A 19,505-nucleotide genomic window follows, 5' to 3' on the forward strand; every position below is an offset into this window, starting at 1 on the left:
ATCCGTTTAGTTTTTTTATGTTGACACTATTGTTACTGCCATTTTGAACTCTGTGATTTGTGTGCGCTCTAAACCGAATAGAAAGTTATATTCCTCAATATTTCTTTTATTTACCACAAAAGCTACAATTCCTTCATGGTAGCAGAGCGTAGTTGTGGTAAATCTGGAAGAAATCAGAAAATCTTCAATCAGTCGGTGAAATTCCAATTGAAGTCCGAATTGAGGTTATGTACATCAACGTGTTTGTGAAAAACGCTTGCTTGCTTGCTTAACTAGTGAAAACGCGTCAGGATGAGTGCAAATATGTTCAGTCTCGAAAAGCTGATCGGGCGAGAGAACTTTGCCACCTGGAAATTCAGCATGAAAACATATTTAGAGCACGAGGATTTGTGGTGCTGTGTGGAACCGCCTGATAACAAACCTGTTGATGCTGCCAAGGATGTCAAGGCGAAGGCCAAGCTAATTTTGCTACTGGATCCCCAGAATTATGTCCATGTTCAGGAATGCTCAACGGCAAAACAGGTGTGGGATAGCTTACAGAGAGCTTTTGATGACAATGGCCTTACAAGAAGAGTTGGTTTGCTTAAAGACTTGATAAACACCACTTTAGAATCGAATAACAGTGTTGAAACCTATGTCAGTAAGATAATGACCACAGCGCACAAACTGCGGAACATAGGATTTGATGTGAACGATGAGTGGCTCGGGACCCTAATGTTGGCTGGACTGCCTGATGAATATAAGCCCATGATCATGGGGCTGGAGAGTTCTGGTATAGTAATCAGTGCTGACACGGTGAAATCCAAACTTATTCAGGAAATAAAAACATCAACATCTACTGCATTCTATACAAACTCCAAGAAAACGAAGAGCAAAGATCAGCCACCTAAATCAAAAGGACCGAGATGTTTCAATTGCAACAAACAAGGACATTTTGCAAAGTTTTGTAAGCAGCCAAAGAAACCATCAACTACAAGTAATAAAGGAGAAACTTCTAGTTTTGTTGCAGCTTTTTCAGCTACCATTGGTGACAACAGTGATAAATGGTTGATTGACTCCGGTGCATCCATGCACATGACAAGTAGAGAAGACTGGATGTACAATGTCACCGAGCCGTCAGTGAAACACATTACAGTTGCCAACAGGGAACCATTGGCTGTCAAGGGAGTTGGTTGTGTAGATATTCAAGTAAATAAGGAACATAAAATTCAGGTAAAAAATGTTTTATTTGTTCCTGGACTAGCTGCTAATCTTCTCTCAGTTAGCACTATAGTGAAAGGTGGATTTAATGTTACATTTGATAACAGAGGATGTTTTATTAGAAACATCAAAGGAGACATCATATGTACTGCAACATTAAATAATAACTTGTATATCATGGACACTAGCGGAGAAATGGCTCACTTATCATCTAGTGACACAAACTGTAATAATGTTTACTTATGGCATTTACGTATGGGCCATCTGAATGTTACAGATGTGAAGAAGCTGCCTGGTTGTGCTGAGGGTGTGACTCTGACTCAGAATGTAAGTAATGTCACCTGTACCCACTGTCTGGAAGGGAAACAAGCCAGACTGCCATTCAAAAATGTTGGTTCCAGAGCAACAAGACCACTGGAACTAATACATTCTGATTTGTGCGGCCCGATGGAGAACATATCATATGGAGGTATGAAATACTTTATCACTTTCATCGACGACTTTACCCGAAAGGTCCATTTGTACTTTCTCAAAGATAAAATGAATGTTCTGGACACCTTTAAGGATTTCAAGTCAAAGGTAGAGAATGAATTGGACCACAAAATCAAAATTATACGCACAGATAATGGCAAAGAATATTGTAATCATAATTTTGAGAAGTTTTTGTCTAATCATGGTATTGTTCACCAGACGTCCACTCCCTACACGCCTCAGCACAACGGCCTCGCTGAACGGATGAACCGAACCCTGGTTGAGCGAGCGAGGTGCATGCTATTTTATGCTGGTTTGGAAAAGAGCTTGTGGGCTGAAGCTGTGGCGACTGCAGCATATGTTGTCAACCGGTCACCAACAAAGGCACTAGAAGGTAAAACTCCATTTGAAATTTGGAAAGGACGGAAACCCAACTTGTCACACATGAAGATATTTGGCTCTGTTGCTATGGTCTATGTTCCAAAAGAAAAACGCCAAAAGTGGGACAAGAAATCATCAAGGATGATACTAGTTGGCTATTGTGAAAACTCGAAGGGTTACCGATTGTTTGACCCTGAAACAAAGAAAATAGTAAAAAGTAGAGATGTCACTTTTATAGAAACTGTGAATACACATGCAAATCTCCCTGTTGATTGTGATACAGTGGAAAGTGAGAGCAGCAAAGACAGTTCTGATCCCGAAATACTCACTCCGGAGCCCAATGACTCGGATGTCCATGAAGACTCAAGTGAGTATGAAACTGATGTTGGAGATTCTGATGAAACTTACCATCCACCGTGTTCAGTGAGACGGCAGCAGGATGTTAACAGCAACATCACAGTAAGATCATTGCGGTCTCAGAAGCAAAGGAATGAAGAGAGTGACAAAAATAGTTATTTGTGTTTGTACACTGACTCATCTGATCCACAGACTGTAGAAGAGGCTCTGTCATCACCTCAAGCCACAGAATGGAAGAAGGCGATGGATAAAGAATACAATTCTTTAATGAAAAATGAAACCTGGAGTTTGACAGACCTTCCACCGGGAAAAAAGGCTCTACCCTATAAGTGGGTATTCAAAACGAAAACCGACCAGAGTGGAAATATCACCAGTTACAAGGCTAGGCTTGTAATAAAAGGCTATGCTCAGAGAAATGGATTAGACTATGAAGAAACATACTCACCAGTTGTCAGGTACACCACTATCCGCTACTTGTTTGCATTGGCAGCTAAATATAATCTGGAAATAGATCAAATGGATGCTGTATCAGCCTTTTTGCAAGGAGAGATAGATAAAACTATCTATATGGAGCAACCAGAACAGTATAAACAGGGATCTCAGGTATGCATTCTACATAAATCGATATATGGGCTAAAACAGGCCAGTAGGCTTTGGAATGTCAAACTTAACAAAGTCCTACATGAGTTGGGAATGCAACAATCGAAAACAGATCCATGTGTTTATTTCAATATAGAACAGAACACATTTATAGCTGTCTGGGTTGATGATCTAATTTTATTTACTGCTCAAGAGTCTACAAAGATGTTATTTAAGGAAAAATTAAAAGAACACTTGGAAATGAAAGATCTAGGCCCAGCTAGCCAGTGCTTGGGCATGCACATCACTAGGTGTGGAAGTGATGTTGTATTGGATCAGGAGAAATATATTAAAGAAACATTAGCAAGATTCAGAATGTCGGACTGCAAACCTGTGAAAACACCTATTGAAGTTGGTATGAAATTTAATGAAAATGAAGAACAAGAAGCATTGTTAAACTGTCCATATCAACAAGCTATTGGTTCATTGCTTTATCTGGCTCAGGTTACCCGGCCAGATATATCATTTGCAGTTAACACACTGAGCAGATTCAACAACAATCCCAAGGCTACGCATTGGACTGCAGTGAAGAGAATATTTCGATATCTACAGGGCACAAAAGATTTGAAATTGATTTACACTAAAGATGGTAATGAGAAAATCACAGGATATTGTGATGCAGATTGGGCAGGAGATGTGTGCGACCGAAAATCGTGCACAGGTTACATTTTTATGTTACAGGGTGGCGCCATCTCTTGGCGGTCACATAAACAGCAGACTGTTGCCTTGTCGACAGCCGAGGCCGAGTACATGTCGATGTCCTCTGCGACGCAGGAAGCGTTGTGGCTGCAGCAGCTGCACGGCGAGCTCGGCCAGCCGCCGCACGGCCCGCTCGTCATCTTCAGTGACAACCAGAGTGCGATCAAGTTATCTATGAATGACTGTTACTTACCTAGGTCTAAGCATATAGACATTCGTTATCATTTTCTGAAGGATCATGTTAATAATTTAAATGTTAAATTTTGTTATGTTAAAGGTGAAGACATGATTGCTGATAATTTAACTAAGGGTACTACTGCTGATAAGCATTTGTATTGTGTAACTAAAATAGGGTTACGTTCCAGGGGAGGGTGTTAGAATAAATGGAACGCAACCATTTTATATTGTGTATGTTGGCAATACGGAAATCCGTTTTGTTTTTTTATGTTGACACTATTGTTACTGCCATTTTGAACTCTGTGATTTGTGTGCGCTCTAAACCGAATAGAAAGTTATATTCCTCAATATTTCTTTTATTTACCACAAAAGCTACAATTCCTGTCAACGCAACGTCAAAAGAGTAAAAAGAACGCTGAAATGGACAAAAAAATCTTGAGCCGTGACGGTATTAAGACTTGATTTAAGTTATTAATTTTAAGGTAGAATGAGGTATAGGTGTACCAGAATCTCATGGCAAACAAAAATATTGGAAAAGTGTGTTTTTCATATGGCAATTGTCTATGGTTTAATTGTCACCTGTCAAAGAAAATTATGAAATCTGTCAGCCGCTGCAAAATTTTTGTAATCTCTTCTTGACTATTTGTTATTTTTCTGAAAAAGTCGAAAAAGTTCAAGCAACGCATATTGTTTTCAATGTGAATTGTAAAATAAGGCATAATTCAAAGTCAATCTTTGATTCTAAAGCGCGTCGTCGAGTTGACAGTAAGTTGGACTGAAATGTTTTGATACATTTAGTTTATTAACTAACTGCGTCAGAAGGAGGGTTGTGTTTTTTTATATTATTCTTACTTAATAGCTGCTTTATCGGGGTTTTCAGGTATATCTCACAAATTGGTGCAGATGTTATGACCATGTAAAAAAAATTGAAAAAGATTTCATCAAAGCAAGATTGAATAATGGAGAAGTTTCCAATTTTTTTCTTTTAAATAAACTTGAAATAAATATAAGTAAAACTAATAATAATTGTGAAATAATCATGAAAATATCTCTACAAATAAATAAGTTACAGGGCCCTAAAGTTGCGCATAACTATTCACGCCATTTTGATCGGTGTATTTACGACAGTCATTCGGAGTACAAACAGTAAATCACCCCTGATCCAGCCAGTGCTGTTGACAGGTTCATTTTTTAAATCTAGCAGTTTTAAAATTTTCAGCTAGGGTCACTCAAGATTCTTTCTTAGTAAAATTTTGTAACCTTTTTTTAAAATATCCCAGACCTGGTCATAAACAAAAAGAACGGCACCGCCTATGTTTCAGTTCGACGCGAAAATATGTAGGTAATATAAATAATTTATTTCTCAGACATTTCTTGATCGATTTAAAAAAAAACTTCACCGTCTTATTAGTTTTGGTATATATTTTAATCCCATTCAGAGAAATATCGTGTTTTTAACATCAGGGACTTCTCCATTGAAATGCTGGAAGAGCAATTTATTTACAGTACCTCTTTATCTTGATCATCTGTCTATTGAAGAACAAGAAATGCAAGTGGAGTTCTTAGAATCGTTTTCTAGTTCTGAATGAAGTGATAAGTTAAAAGTATGATGCATAATAAAATTAGTTACTTAAAGTAATATACGATTTATTTAATTTCCAAGACATTTTCCTATGTTAAAAACCTGATGTCTAACAACATTCTTCATACACATACCTACCTAAAATGTATATTCGTACTTCATGTTCATTAATATTAAAGTAATAAAAGTAAAAAATTCAACAGTATCAAGATCCTTTATTTCAATTTCCCCAGTATTGCTCTCAACAAAGTTTATTTTCCCTATTTGCCATGAGATTCTGGTACACCTATATTCAAACTTGATAAATTAATTTAACTTTTTAATAGAGTTTATTAAGTCTTTTATATTTCGATTCATAATGAAACACGAATAGGTATAAATATGTAAAATATATATTAAGTACAAAATAAAGACAGTCACATAGTGAAAAAAATCTGCCCCCTTACAGCTCCATCATCGGACCCTGGATACGAAATATTCGTCAAGGCAAATCACACAAGCCCAAACTCCATAGGGTTCTATTGTTTTGTTACGGAGGTGGCCATTGCATCTCCTCCAGATCCATTTTCAGACAGAGCTAAGAAATAAATAAATAAATTTATTATTATTTGTAAACAAATAACTAAAATAATTCATTTTACTATCTTACTTCTTACTAGTCTTACTAATATTATAAATACGAAAGTTTGTGTGGATGTCTGGATGTTTGTTACACTTTCACGCAAAAACTACTGAACAGATTTTGATGAAACTTTACAGTACAGTACAGCAGTACTAGCAGTCTGTGTTCAACTATCACTCGGGTCGGACGTTCCTATCGCAAGAACTTTGGTTTACTCAGTTCCGATACGACTCTAGTGCTGTGTGTAATTATTTTCGTGAATACACTGAGTTTATTAATTTCTACGAGTGGATTTCATTTTGCCTGAGACCTACGCCATGAACCCTGAACCCTAAGACCCTGTCGCCAGCGACAGAGACGCTCATCCATCCCTGGCGTCGACCAGAATAACAATGTATAGGCTATAATTTATGACGATCTGTGACAAACTAAATTTCAAGCGGGTGAAGCCGCGGGCAATACTACATATTTCATACTAGCTTTTTGCCCGCGACTTCTTCTGCGATGAAGTGGAAAATGGTTCTAATAGAATTAAAATTTCTAAGAAAATTAATTTTGTTAAATGATTATATTTTTTGATATAAAATCTACAAATTATTATGTTTCAATATTTGAATACTTACAAAATTATGAGATTTTTCTAAAACAAAATTAAAACACTACACCTGCCGCAGATTTCTTTTTTGTTTTTCCTTTAGGTGCTAAAATCACCAGGCTATTGTGTGCGCATACTCTGGAGTATTCCACATACAACTGGTCGTCGGAGAAGCATAGATTTCCATTAAGTCTACTCGCGCTACCTTATGGCACTCCGCTAAAACTCGTGAGGGCGCCAACACTTGCTTTTGTATCGAAAATTACTATGAGCAGCTGCGCACGCGGTTGCCCGTTGCAGGCTCTATGCAACCACACTATTTTAAACCGTGGTCTCTAAGCATGAGAAACTGCACTCTCTTGAATTCTTTTGAATTTGATGGTGTTAGGGTAATCCTAGGAATGAATACAGACTTTCCAATGGAATCTCCTCATCAATATTGCGAAATTGCGAGTTGCAATGCAATGTTACGTTTTCACTTGTTATTTTATTGTAATCACACCTTGATTTTTCAAACACGTGTCAAAATAAAAAAAATAATTTAAATCAAAAGTACTAAGGAATATAGTGTCCGACCGAATGTTCGGTTTCGGTTTCGTTTTCGGTTGAGTTTCGGTAAAAATACGAGTTTCGGTTTAGTTTCGTTTTCGGCGGCAAACTTGCCGAAACTACGACCGAAACCGAATGTGCATTCGGGAGTTTCCGCGCTGTTGTCGGTCATGTTCGGCGCGTTGAATGAGTGAATGAATCCGATCAGAGCCAATTTCGTGATTCGCTCGCTTGTTTGTTTGCTGTTAGTTTTTTTGTTTTGTTGTGGTGGCGAGTTTCCGAGTGATTTATTTTGAATTTGGTAAGTTTTATCTCGTTATAACATAAGAGCGAGTAGTAAAGATTAAAAAAAATCAAGTTTAATCTAACCTATAATATTTTTTTTTGGTTCGCAAATTCTATACGTAAACAAATATTAGTTAGGTAGTTAGTAATGAAATGACTATCATGGTGATAATATTATGGATTCAGAGTTTCAAAGTTCATTTTAGTATTTATCACCAAGGTATCCAAGTGGCAATTACAGTAGATACTAACTTACGTACTACCAATTTTGTTTTGAGAAATTATTAAGGTAAAAGACCCGACCATGGGACGGGTTATGTAGATGTCCTGAATATTGCGAGTAATTAAAAAAAATCTAGACTATAAATCCTTCTTTTTCTTTTTTAATACATAATTTGATACCTTTTAGAGTGAAAAGGCGCTTTATACGTTCAATTTTAATGCAATTTAAAGAGAAAACAATAAAGGCTGACTGATTATAATAACGTTTTCTTTATTTTTCCCTCAAAATATGAGCCTTGTAAGGAAGTTTCGGTTTCGGTTTCGGTTTCGGCCGAAATAGACACCGTTGCCGAAATTCGTTTTCGGTTTCGGTTTCGGCCGTAAAACTAGTTTCGGTCGGACACTAAAGGAATATTTCATTGATATCAACTTAGAAACAAGCACAGATCACAGAAACTAAAGGGAAATGTGACAAGGGACAAATTGGAACATATTGCTTGTGAAAGCAATGATGACAGTAGCGACGTCATTATGTAAACAGTTTATATTGCTTGAATAGTACTAAAGATTATTCGGACGTTGAATACTGATACTGCAGTGGATAATGAGCACATAATTTGATTTCTTTGTGTGTGTGAATTTCTAATACGACACTGAGTTTCGAACTCAGCGCATTACTTAGCATCTCTCTATATTTCTATGGAACCAAGTTATCTCCAAAATAACATTCCACACCTTTTTAACCTAGTCGGGTAATAATTTTAATAAAATACGAAGCACGTCATCTATCAATAGGATATATGTATATTTTAGAAGTTAATAAATTATGCATAAAATATAAACACTTTAGAAGTTTAGTTAAATCGTAGAATTTCTGAAAAACAAGTACTAAAACCGTACTGAAAAAAAAAGTATTAATAATATGTTATCTAATTTATTTATTAAACGTAGAATTTTATCAAAGATTTTGGACTATAGTTTTTGAAAATATTTTATAGCCTACATAGAAAAAAATTAGGTTTCTAAATTGTGAAAGAATTTTTTTTTGGAGCCTATTGCCTCCACATAAACAAACAAACAATTAAATCTTTCCTCTTTTATTAGTATAGATTTAACAACAAAGCTTCCCTCTCGAAACAAAATGCTTCTTTTTCTTCTTCACGAAACAAAACTCAAAGCGGATAAATAAATAAACAAATCTTTGGACAATTTCACAGCGCCATCTAGTCCAAAAGTAGGCAACCAATATGCTTGTGTTAAGGGTGCTAGCATAATGGATATACTTTTTTATAATTTATTTATTAAATTAAATACATGGTACCTACTTATTATACATAGTTACACCCAGATCCGTCAAAGAAATTAAAATTCATCATTTCAATTTCTGCTCGGCCGGCCGACTCGAAACAGCCTCTCGGCATAGTATCAAATGTATTTGGTCGCCGTACAAATCACCGCTACACGACACGAACGCACGTAAACGTCACGGCGGGAAAAATGACACAGGTCCTGCCTTGACGGGCGCTCGCGCCATACTAATCGATGTCGGCTTGCGCATTGTAATTTATACTGATATTCACATCAATATTTTGACAAAGTGGTTACTAATATTTAAACAATAATTGTAGAAATCAATTCTACAATGAATATTCTTTATTTTGGGATACTTTTATTGCAGTTATTGCTGTGTTTTTAAACCAAAAACCACGATCAAAATGTGACGTTAATTTTCAAATTTGCCATATTATTTTTAGATTTTACTCAATAATGGTAATGAAATTCAAGAATCTATTTCATTAATGGACTACAAGAATATATGTCCGATGATTACTATATATTTTTAAGCTTATTATACGAGCATAAATAATAGATACAGGACTTTGAAAATGAGTCTGCGGCAATTTTTCCGTAAAATGGTTGTGGGAGATGGGGCACTGTGAATTCAGCAAAAGAGTTTTAGTAAATCCGTTTCATTAATGGTCAACGCCAAGGATTGACCTATCTTTCGCAGTTATTAAATAATCTCTGGGTGTTGCTTAAGATAGTAATTCATGCTTCCAAAATCTTAGAAATTCGCACGAAAATGTAAAATGGCTCTTAACTACTTATTTACCTCTCAGTGTCTTGAGGCAACTTAAAAAAGTACATTCTGTGTTTTTATTATTATTTAGGCAGTTAAATACTGCACAGTATTTAGTACACCATTTTCTTTATTTTCTTCCATCATACACAAGAATACGCGTGCGTGAGTCAATGTTCGCTCGTATGTGAGGCCTTGTCGAATAGTATCCTGTAGGTGGGCCATCGTGCGTATTTTGTTTTCGATGTAAATTCGCAGAGATGAACAGGCCTGATACTACTAAAATTTGTACAATGCTTGTGCGAAAAATGGCCGTTATCAAAGAGAAAAACCAAATTATTGGGGTTTTTGCGGATTTGATAATGTATTATCAAATCTGCGAAAACCCCGAATTAAATAGAGGAACACCCACAGAGGTTTGTTATGACAATACACTTTAACTTACGCTTATCAATCATTTAATCTCGTGTTAATCTGGAGCGATTAATTGTTAATTTTTAATGACATTAAAATGGGTTCCTTTATGTGAAAAAAACGTTCAATGTGTCAGATTTTTGTTTAAACTGGGCTAAGGGGGCATGCAAGTATTCAGTACTATCAATATTCAGTACTAGCAGGTATTCAGTAAACTGTTTTTCGAAGTTTAGTTCCCTTGTAGTTTATTTGATAAGATAGGGTTACTTAATTACACAAAAAGTGTAAAATTAACATTGTAACTGTATTTTCAGCATGCATCATAACATTAGATGACGTGGTAAAATATCTGCCTTAATTGCTACATAAAAAAATTACAGCAGAACTAGTCCAGTCAATAAAGCATTATAGATGGAAATCCTTGGAACACAATTTCTGACTTCGGGACTTTATTTAGACTAGTTAGGAGGTGAACATAGCAAAAGTCCCCGCCCTTAGCCCTTGAGCCGGCGGGGTGAGGGGGGTTTAAAGGTACCACTTTTCTGTTTTCAGAACTGGACTCTATGGTTTATCAATCACAAAAGACGACCTACAGGCGTTGCAAACCACCGCTTAAGATGTTTTATACAAAACAAATATTCTCATTCTGTTGTAAATAAAACTTTTGTTCAAAATGTTTGTAGTTTTGTTTATTTTTTTTTAAGTCAAAACACTTCCTACCTAATTAGGCTTCTGAAAGGAATATCTGAAAAAAATCTCCCTTTGACCTACCTATAATCATTGTAAGGTTACATCAAAATCCGTCTAATAGTTTTTTTGCGTGAAAAATATCCTCACCAACACATTTAATATAGTCCAGTCATTACCTGGATAGTTTTCCGGGAGTTTTGAAAATTGGCATATATATTGATTTTGATGTGCTCTTTCCAAATTTCAACTTTGTGACCTCGTATAGTTGCCGCTCGCGCTACCATATTGGAAAAATGACGCTAATGAAGGTTTTTTGACTCTTTTCCTATTTAATTTCCTACATTTTTTTTTTTTTATGTGATAGGAGGCAAACGAGCAGACGGATCACCTGATGGTAAGTGATTACCGTCGCCCATAGACACCCGCAGACCCAGGGGCGTTACAGGTGCGTTGCCGGCCTTGATGATTATGTCTCAGTCAGATTGTATATTCCACCGTTTTACATTACAGCTAGCCATTTTCTAAAACAGCGCTGTTTTGTAATACGGCGGTCCAACGATTAGCTGGATTAAATGCGGCTGAATGAAAATCCGCCGGAATGTATTCGGCGCCAAACGTTCTTCATTACGGCTAGCCTTATTGTAAAACAGCGAGTTATTAGCCGCCGTTTAGACAGTTTTTGTTCTCATTTTCAATACTCGTAGCGCTACTTGCCATGACAACAACAATGGCGTCAAATACAGAAAGTGTGTTGCTAAATTGCGAAGTCATTTGTGAAATAAACAAAGAAATCCTTAGAATAAATTATATGTCTGTGAAGACAGAGTGGTGGTAACGGTGGAATTTAAGATAGTCAAAACGTGCGTTATCATCATTTAAAGGAAAGGTAATCAAATGAGTACCAAACAAAGGGCTCTCTTATAAAACCAAAGTTACCGGAGAGGATCGGTGTAGTTCATTATTAGACATTAGGAAATATGAGGCATCTGGTTCTCTTATCCGTCGTTATAGGTAATTGTCTTTTCTAAAAAGATAACATCAAATATAAGCTTCTAACACAATTAAATTTTCTACTCCAGCTTGCGTTGGTGGTGCGATCCCAATTGACAATAGCCACTACGTAGAAGGCGAGAGCCGGTATGTGTGGCTGACCAACGATGAAGGCAAGTTGGTTCTCGTGGACCTGTGGGAAGAACTCGAATCTAGGCCTGGAACAGGTGCTGACAACGAATACTGGCTTTTCACCAGGTTAGTATCCATGCACCTAAAAGTATGTAAGTATTTAAATGCATTCAAACACCAAGCCAACGAAATTCCTCCTCCATGGATGGACTAGCAGTGGCAACTCTGCATTCAACATTGTCGTACGAGACGCATTCCTTGCTGCTGTAGACTGCAATGTTATAGTTGTGGACTGGAACAACCCTGCTTCGGGACATTATCTCAGGGCTGTAGCGGGAGTGCCCAGTGTGGGCGAATACCTAGGCGACTTTCTGGTGTGGCTCGTCGACGCTGGGTTGTCGGACTGGAGCCAAATCCACCTCGTCGGGTACAGTTTAGGCGCTCACGTCGTTGGAAATGCTGGGCGCAGAGCTGGTGGTCGGCCCTCTAGGGTTACAGGTAGACACCAAATTACCATCATTTAAGAGAGCAGGGATATTCTCACCCAAAATTTATGTTCGATACAAGCTACGCAGTAGCATCTTAAAGGAGGCACGTGCCGACAATGTGACGCAATAAAGTGCAACCACCCTTTTATTAAAGTTATAATTTCATTCAACATACAGTCACCAATTCAATTTATTTCTAGGATTGGATCCAGCTGGTCCTCTTTGGCGGTTGAATCCCCACGCTCTTAATCGTGAAGCAGGACACTACGTTGAAGCAATCCACACTGATGGTGGTCTCCAGGGCATGCTCATGCCCATCGCTGATGTCGACTTCTACCCTAACGGAGGCATCAGCTTCCAGCCAGGCTGTGAAGACAGCGGCTGTTCCCACGCCAGGTCCTACCAGTTTTTCGCGCTTAGCGTGAGAGAAGACCGTTTCGTGGGAAGTCGCTGCAATAACATAATCCAGGCCGTTCTTCAGAGATGCTCAGGAGAGGAATTGAATACGGGCAACACTGATTTTGGCAAAGTCGGGTGAGTGTTATGAATTGTTCCAGTTCAGTTGAGCTACTCTTTGACTTTCTTTTTTGGGTTCCACTTTGGTTACATGTTAAGGTATCATCTCGCTATACAGGGTGTTACAAAAAAACCCCTAATAACTGAAGGGTATTTAATAGACGTCTATAAAGAGTCCCTTGTTAATTTCTTACAGTCATAGCGACATATTCAAATTTCGGGTAAATTTATGTAAAATAAAAATATCGATTATAAAAATTCCCATCACTAATTTGGGTTCATTGTCCTACCAGGAGTGACCAGGAGCAACTTTCTATGTTCACGCCCCCGGCCACGCCTCATTAAAACATTCTGTGCGCCTAGTATTTACTAGGTATTATTATTATTTAATACCTACGGAGAAAAAAATACACGCACGTCGTTAACAAAACAACAAGCATTCAAAATTATGGTTAGGTACATACCTACAAAAGTGGCTCAAAATGACGTCCTCCTTGCTGCACGCATATTCTTGCCCGTCTTGTTATTCGCGGCGCAAAGTCAGTAGGAATCAATTCCTGTGTGCGGCGGTAGTGGTACGGATGTTGACCATCTTCTTTCAGTGTTCGCCAAACTGAAACATGGTTCATTCCAAGTCGCGCCCCGGCGCGCCTTGTACTGGTCGTCGGTTCGTCTTCAAAGAGTTGCAGAACCTCTTCTGCACGCATTTCGTTTGTATTTGGGTGTCCACTAGAACCCGATCGATGAAAAGAGCCCGTAGAATGGAGACGTGTCACCATATCATGGAAACACTGATACGACGGAAGCCGTCGCTGGTCAGCCGCCGGTCTACCTTCGATAAACTGTTCCCGATAAAGTTCACGGGCTTGAGTTAAATTTCCATCAGCTCGACCCACACACAACATCATCTCATAATATTCGGAATTAGAAAACATTGCCATTGTAGCAAAACAACACAAAACACAAAGCTTTCGAAAGTAGTTAAACGATAGGAAAACACACCGATCACGCACGAAGCATATGAACGACTAAATCAAAGAAGAGCCGACGGCCGGTGTCGCGATCTTTCGGCGCTTCCGCAGTGCAAAGTGGTGCGAACGGGATCGTGCCACATGCCAAATTTTTGCAACTTCTTATTATGACAATGCAACATTTCAACAACATTTTAACAATGATTTTAGTACGCTAATTTTTATTTCGCAGGTAAAGGAATGTCGCAATGTCGTTTATGTACCTACTTTGTCTACCAAGTTACGTCTCATTTTAAAATAGAAGAAATGTTATTGAATTCTCAAATTTATTTTCATATCAACATTCTAAAGCGTCCCTCAATAATTTTCACTTTTACAAAAGCAGCCTAAGACTGATTTACACGTATTAAATAGTTAAGTAGGTAACTAAATTTTAACTTAATTTTAAGTCTATGTCCAAATGTCTCATAATTAGTATGAAACTGCTTATCAAAAGGTGTCAAGTGACAAGCCCCACCCACCAACTTACCCGAAAAATGAAGGTAAAATTTAGTTACCTACTTAACTACATAATACGTGAAAATCATCCTTTAAGACTTAATTTTAAGTGATTAAATTGCATTTAAACGACATGCAAATTCAAATTTAGTTACCTAGCTACTTATTACGTGTAAATCAGCCTTAATCATTTGTAAAACTTGATGTGAACGCCTCTGTACCTACTAATATCTAAAGATAGAACACTATTCGAATTCCGAACCTTGATGATCTCGTGTGGGAATCGAACCCGCGTTTTCCGCAATCCCGGTGGCTAACCTTTGAGCTACCGAAGCCCCAATGGACCGAACTAATCTTTAACCTCCTTAATAATAATATGATAAAACATGCAGCGTCCCATTGTCACTTGATGGTGAGTGACGTAGACAACAACGGGACGCTGCACGTGCTGTCAGCAGTTACAATCGGCAGCTCGGTTCCAAATAGTACCTTAATTTATTCATTTAAGAAAAACACTACAAATTACAATCATGAAAAGACATTGCATTGCAGACTTGTTAGACAGTATTGTACTAGATAATAATTCTAAACGTGTTTACACGGGAACATTAATTGCATCTCTGTTAATAATAAACTTTCCTCTTAAACTTACTGCAACATCAGAAACATGACTGTTCTACAATTAATGTAAAACCAGAATCAGCTAGCCAAATATGCATTCCGAAAACAGATGAGTATGCAATTCAAATAGTTGTGCTTAGACGAAAGCTGATGCCAAGTTTGAATTACATAGATTGCGTTTTTCGTGTAAAGGTCAGTTTTTTTTTGCTATTTTTGATTTATTTTGTTTGACAAAGAGATAATTACAAAACGATTAAATACATGCCATTAAGTAGGTAGTGGCTAAACTTAAATTTAACAAAACATTGAGTGAATGTGTTCAAACACGCAAAGTAAATAATAGGCTCGGCGAGTTAAGGAACAAAGGTCACCTTCTCTTTGACTGAGCCTCAATGTTTACACGTTCTGATATCAGTGCAGTGTCAATAACGCGCACCTACTTAGTATTTCTCCCATACCTTTATTCAGCCGCCTTGTTTAGTTTAAGCATATTAAAGTAATGGCATCCCGTGATTATGTTCTAGCATTACCTTTGTAATAAGTTTACGTTTACAGTAAGAGTTTGCTGAATTAGAATTACATACACAATCTTAAGAGTATTTGTACCACCAAAAGTTTAACATACAAAAGGCATAATGTTTAAAATTATTTGTGTATAAAAAAATATTGTTGGTCCGGAATTAGTACGCAATGCATATTTCGGCCCACTGTGTACCAGGCGCGCAGCGCTGCGCACGAGTTAGCCGTTAGAGTGGGCGCCAGGGCGGGGGGTGGTGGGCTCCAGGGCGGGGGGTGGTGTTCCCTAGCCCACTCACTAATGAGGTTGCCAACATTTTCTTTGGGTATTATTTTAATTTTTCATTGATTTTTAAGATTTTAAGTTTAAAAGTACGAGACGATTTTGAAATTTATTAAAGAAAGGTTTATGAGTAAATAAAAGCATATTTTTTAAATGAATAGTTTAACAATTGGCCGCGATCTCACCTGATGGTAAGTTAGTATTACGATATTGTATCATGCATGAATCATGCCTGACTAGTAGACTAGGCATTTATGTGTTTTGAAATAATGATTATGGATGTGAGTAGTTAATGTTTTTTGATTTACACGGAGTTGTACGATACGATGCTGCAGTATGACGTCATGTTCTTCATACCAACTTAAAATTTCATTTTTGGGATATTTGAAAAATGTAATAAGGCGCCCCACTCGCCCCCGCGAACGCGCGGGTTTAAAAGGTGCCAACCGTTACTATGCAAATGTGCAAACTCAAAACATGCCACCAAAAAAAAATCTAAGTAAAAATGTTTACAATCACTGTCTATTAGGGTTTCGTAAAAGAAACTGAAAACCCAAAATGCTTAAGCTCAAGCACTGATGTTTCCCTAGTACTTTTGCTTCCACGTTGGCCTTTCTTTGAGCACTTGCCTTACTAAATAAAATGTTTGTCAAAATGTACCTACGTTTTTTGTTGTTGTTATTATTATTATTTTAGAATTGTTTTAAATTCTCAGCATTTTTTTAAATGCCGCTATTAATGTTATTATTATTGGCAAATTATTACAAAATAATAATAATGGTACAGATGCGTTCACATCAACCTTTTGCTGCTTAAATAAGACCCATTTTGCAAGGATTTTGTAAAATATGATGTGAACGCCTCTGTATCCAATGGCTACTCAACAAATTGTTAAAATAAAAAAATGAAATAAAACTAAGGCCTCATTTACGGAGACGCCGGGCATCTTACGCTGTGCGACCAACTGAGTTCAAACATTGGCATTGTGTGTGTATGAGTGCTTTTACGGAAAAGCGATTTAAGACGCGTATTCTTGAAATGGAACGTTATTTGCAGCCGAATCCTGCGGATGGCTTCGATGCGTCTCACACGGCGTTTATTGTTGCGGCATGCGTGGCAATACTCGCTGAAGGATTCACCGCGGGAAGAGAGGTTGGCACACCACTTCACCCGACTCGCATCAATATTTTTTGTGTTTATCATGCGCTGCGGCTCCGTAATTATGAGGCCTTATTGGTGCTTATGGTGAACTTACAAACGGGTTACTAAATGCTTATTTTTATACGGAACACAATTCAATCTTACTCCTGGTGGTACCAGGAAAGGTACCAGGAGTAAGCTAAAGAGGGGCGGAAAGATGGGCGGAAATGCAATTTCAAAGATTAAATAATAACAGAATTCGACTAAAGGTACGGTAACGTAACCTACCTGGAATTTCACAAATTTTTTTTTTTCTGTTGTCTAAGAATGTTTGAAAACTATCATTAGTAGTGATGTTGCTATCGGAAAAAGTTATTTACTTACATTTTTTTTCCATCAAGTGGCCTGGTTTCGATAGATGAAGTTTTTAAAAAATTTTTCAAATGTACGTACACATGTAAAGTGTTAGTGAGTACCTATTTAAAATGTTTATTTAACGAACAAACATGCTTTGAACACATCGATAAAGGAAGTAGGCAAAAAATGCGGCTAATTGACATTCTGAAAAATACAAAGTCTATGATTTGCGTTCGATGAACCCCGCTGCAGCTGATCGATAGTGAGGGAATTCATATCGATATTTTTGGAAACTTTCGATGTACGTTATTTCCAAAACCGTTTAAGATATGACAATAGGAACAACGGCTTCTATTTCAGATTGTTTCAGTTTCTGTGCCCTTTCAGGCTTTAGGGGGTATTTTGAAACACCCTGTATACAGGGTGGAATTTTGTAATCCCACCTGGAGGGAAAGTACTCTTAATACTGTAGATAGTAAATTTTACTGAAAGAAAACATTCCTTTATTTTTGAAAAGAAAGAAAACTGCATTCATAGATTTTCAAAATTTTTTTTGAAAATTCTCTACCATACCATACCATACAATTTTCTGTAAATAATTAAGATAATTTAAGATTTCATGGTTTTCCTTTCATTTGATTTATCAAGTTTGTTAGAGAGATTTCATCCTTATACTTAACCCTAACGATCGATGCAATAAAAATACAGGGTGTAATTTTTAACAGATTTTAGTTGGTTCGATTCCCGGGTGTAGCAAGCAAATTTTTGAAAATCTTTAAATGCAGTTCTATTTCTTGTCAAAAATAAAGGAATGTTTTCTTTGAGATTTTTTTTCTATCTACAATATTAAGAGTATTTTCCCTCCAGGTGGCATTACAAAATTCCACCCTGTAGAGTGGACAGAAGGCTGTGTCGATAAGAAACTACGAATGAACAATGTTGAGAAGCAGCAAGCTGTTACTTCCCATTGGCCAGTGTTATTAGAAATAGGAAATTTTGTATGGAAACTTTTTGTGGCGAATAATTATGACGAACTTGCCTGCCTGCTTTTGTTACTTTATTAAAGCCTTCTTCTATAAAGAATTAACAAAATTCCTCATTCCTTGTCAACTTAGGGAAGGAACACCTTTAGATTTTTATGAATTTAATGTTTAATTCAGTACTATATTAAAATTTTGTAATATTCTGTTTTCAGAACTGGACTCTATGGTTTATCAATCACAGAAGACGACCTACAGGCGTTGCAAACCATCGCTTAAGACGTTTTATATAAAACAAATATTCTCATTCTGTTGTAAATAAAACTTTTGTTTAAAATGTTTGTAGTTTTGTTTATTTTTTTGAGTCAAAACACTTTCTACCTAATTAGGCTTCTGAAAAGAATATCTGAAAAAATCTTACTACTTTTGACCGTGGCTTATTATACAGGGTGTTTCTTGTAAGGTGTCAAGCCGAAGGCAGGTGATAGGTGAGGACTAGACCTATCGATTTCACCCCCATGTATGTTCTACGATTTTTCGTAGTTTAGAACTTATCGTTAATTTTGTGATTTTTTCAAATTTCATGACCTAGTGGCTTAATTTTTTTAAATCTTTTTTTTGGGTTGACTTTTCTCAGATTTCTTTTTTTTGACAGATTCCCTATTAGTTGCAGATATTTGAAAAAAATAATCACCTTCCTATCTTTGATGCAAGATACAAAATTTTTGCTAGAAACATAAAAAATATGCTTTTAGCAGAACATTCTAAAATTTTCAACTGAAATGTATGAGAAAAAAAAAAGAATTTCCATAGGTCCAAAATAATTTTAAAAACTGCGCAGTTTTCTAAACTTTCATAATAACACAAAAAAACATGTACTTAATAGGCCATTATTTTCTGTAATCGCTCCACTAAAGTGGTAAGTCGGAGATTCCGTTACATGTTTTTGACTTTCTTAGGACTAACTAATGTTTGCAATCCACTAAGTGTACGTTACGTAGAACACGTTTAGAGACAATAACTGAACAGAACATTTTTTATCCACAACGA

The 19,505-nt window shown here is 36.9% G+C and overlaps 1 protein-coding gene across 1 annotated transcript; it reads left to right on the forward strand.

Moving 5' to 3' along the window:
- Nucleotides 1–11,917: 11,917 nt before the first annotated feature.
- On the forward strand, nt 11,918–18,734 carry LOC135077161 (hepatic triacylglycerol lipase-like). Its single transcript, XM_063971716.1, is given in 5 exon segments — nt 11,918–11,974; nt 12,043–12,253; nt 12,255–12,583; nt 12,774–13,107; nt 18,671–18,734. Coding segments are annotated over 5 exon segments (972 nt in total). The 5' UTR covers nt 11,918–11,940.
- Nucleotides 18,735–19,505: the final 771 nt, after the last annotated feature.

The sequence above is a fragment of the Ostrinia nubilalis genome, chromosome 1 (assembly GCF_963855985.1).
Source record: "Ostrinia nubilalis chromosome 1, ilOstNubi1.1, whole genome shotgun sequence".
Classification (NCBI taxonomy): Eukaryota; Metazoa; Arthropoda; class Insecta; order Lepidoptera; family Crambidae; genus Ostrinia; species Ostrinia nubilalis.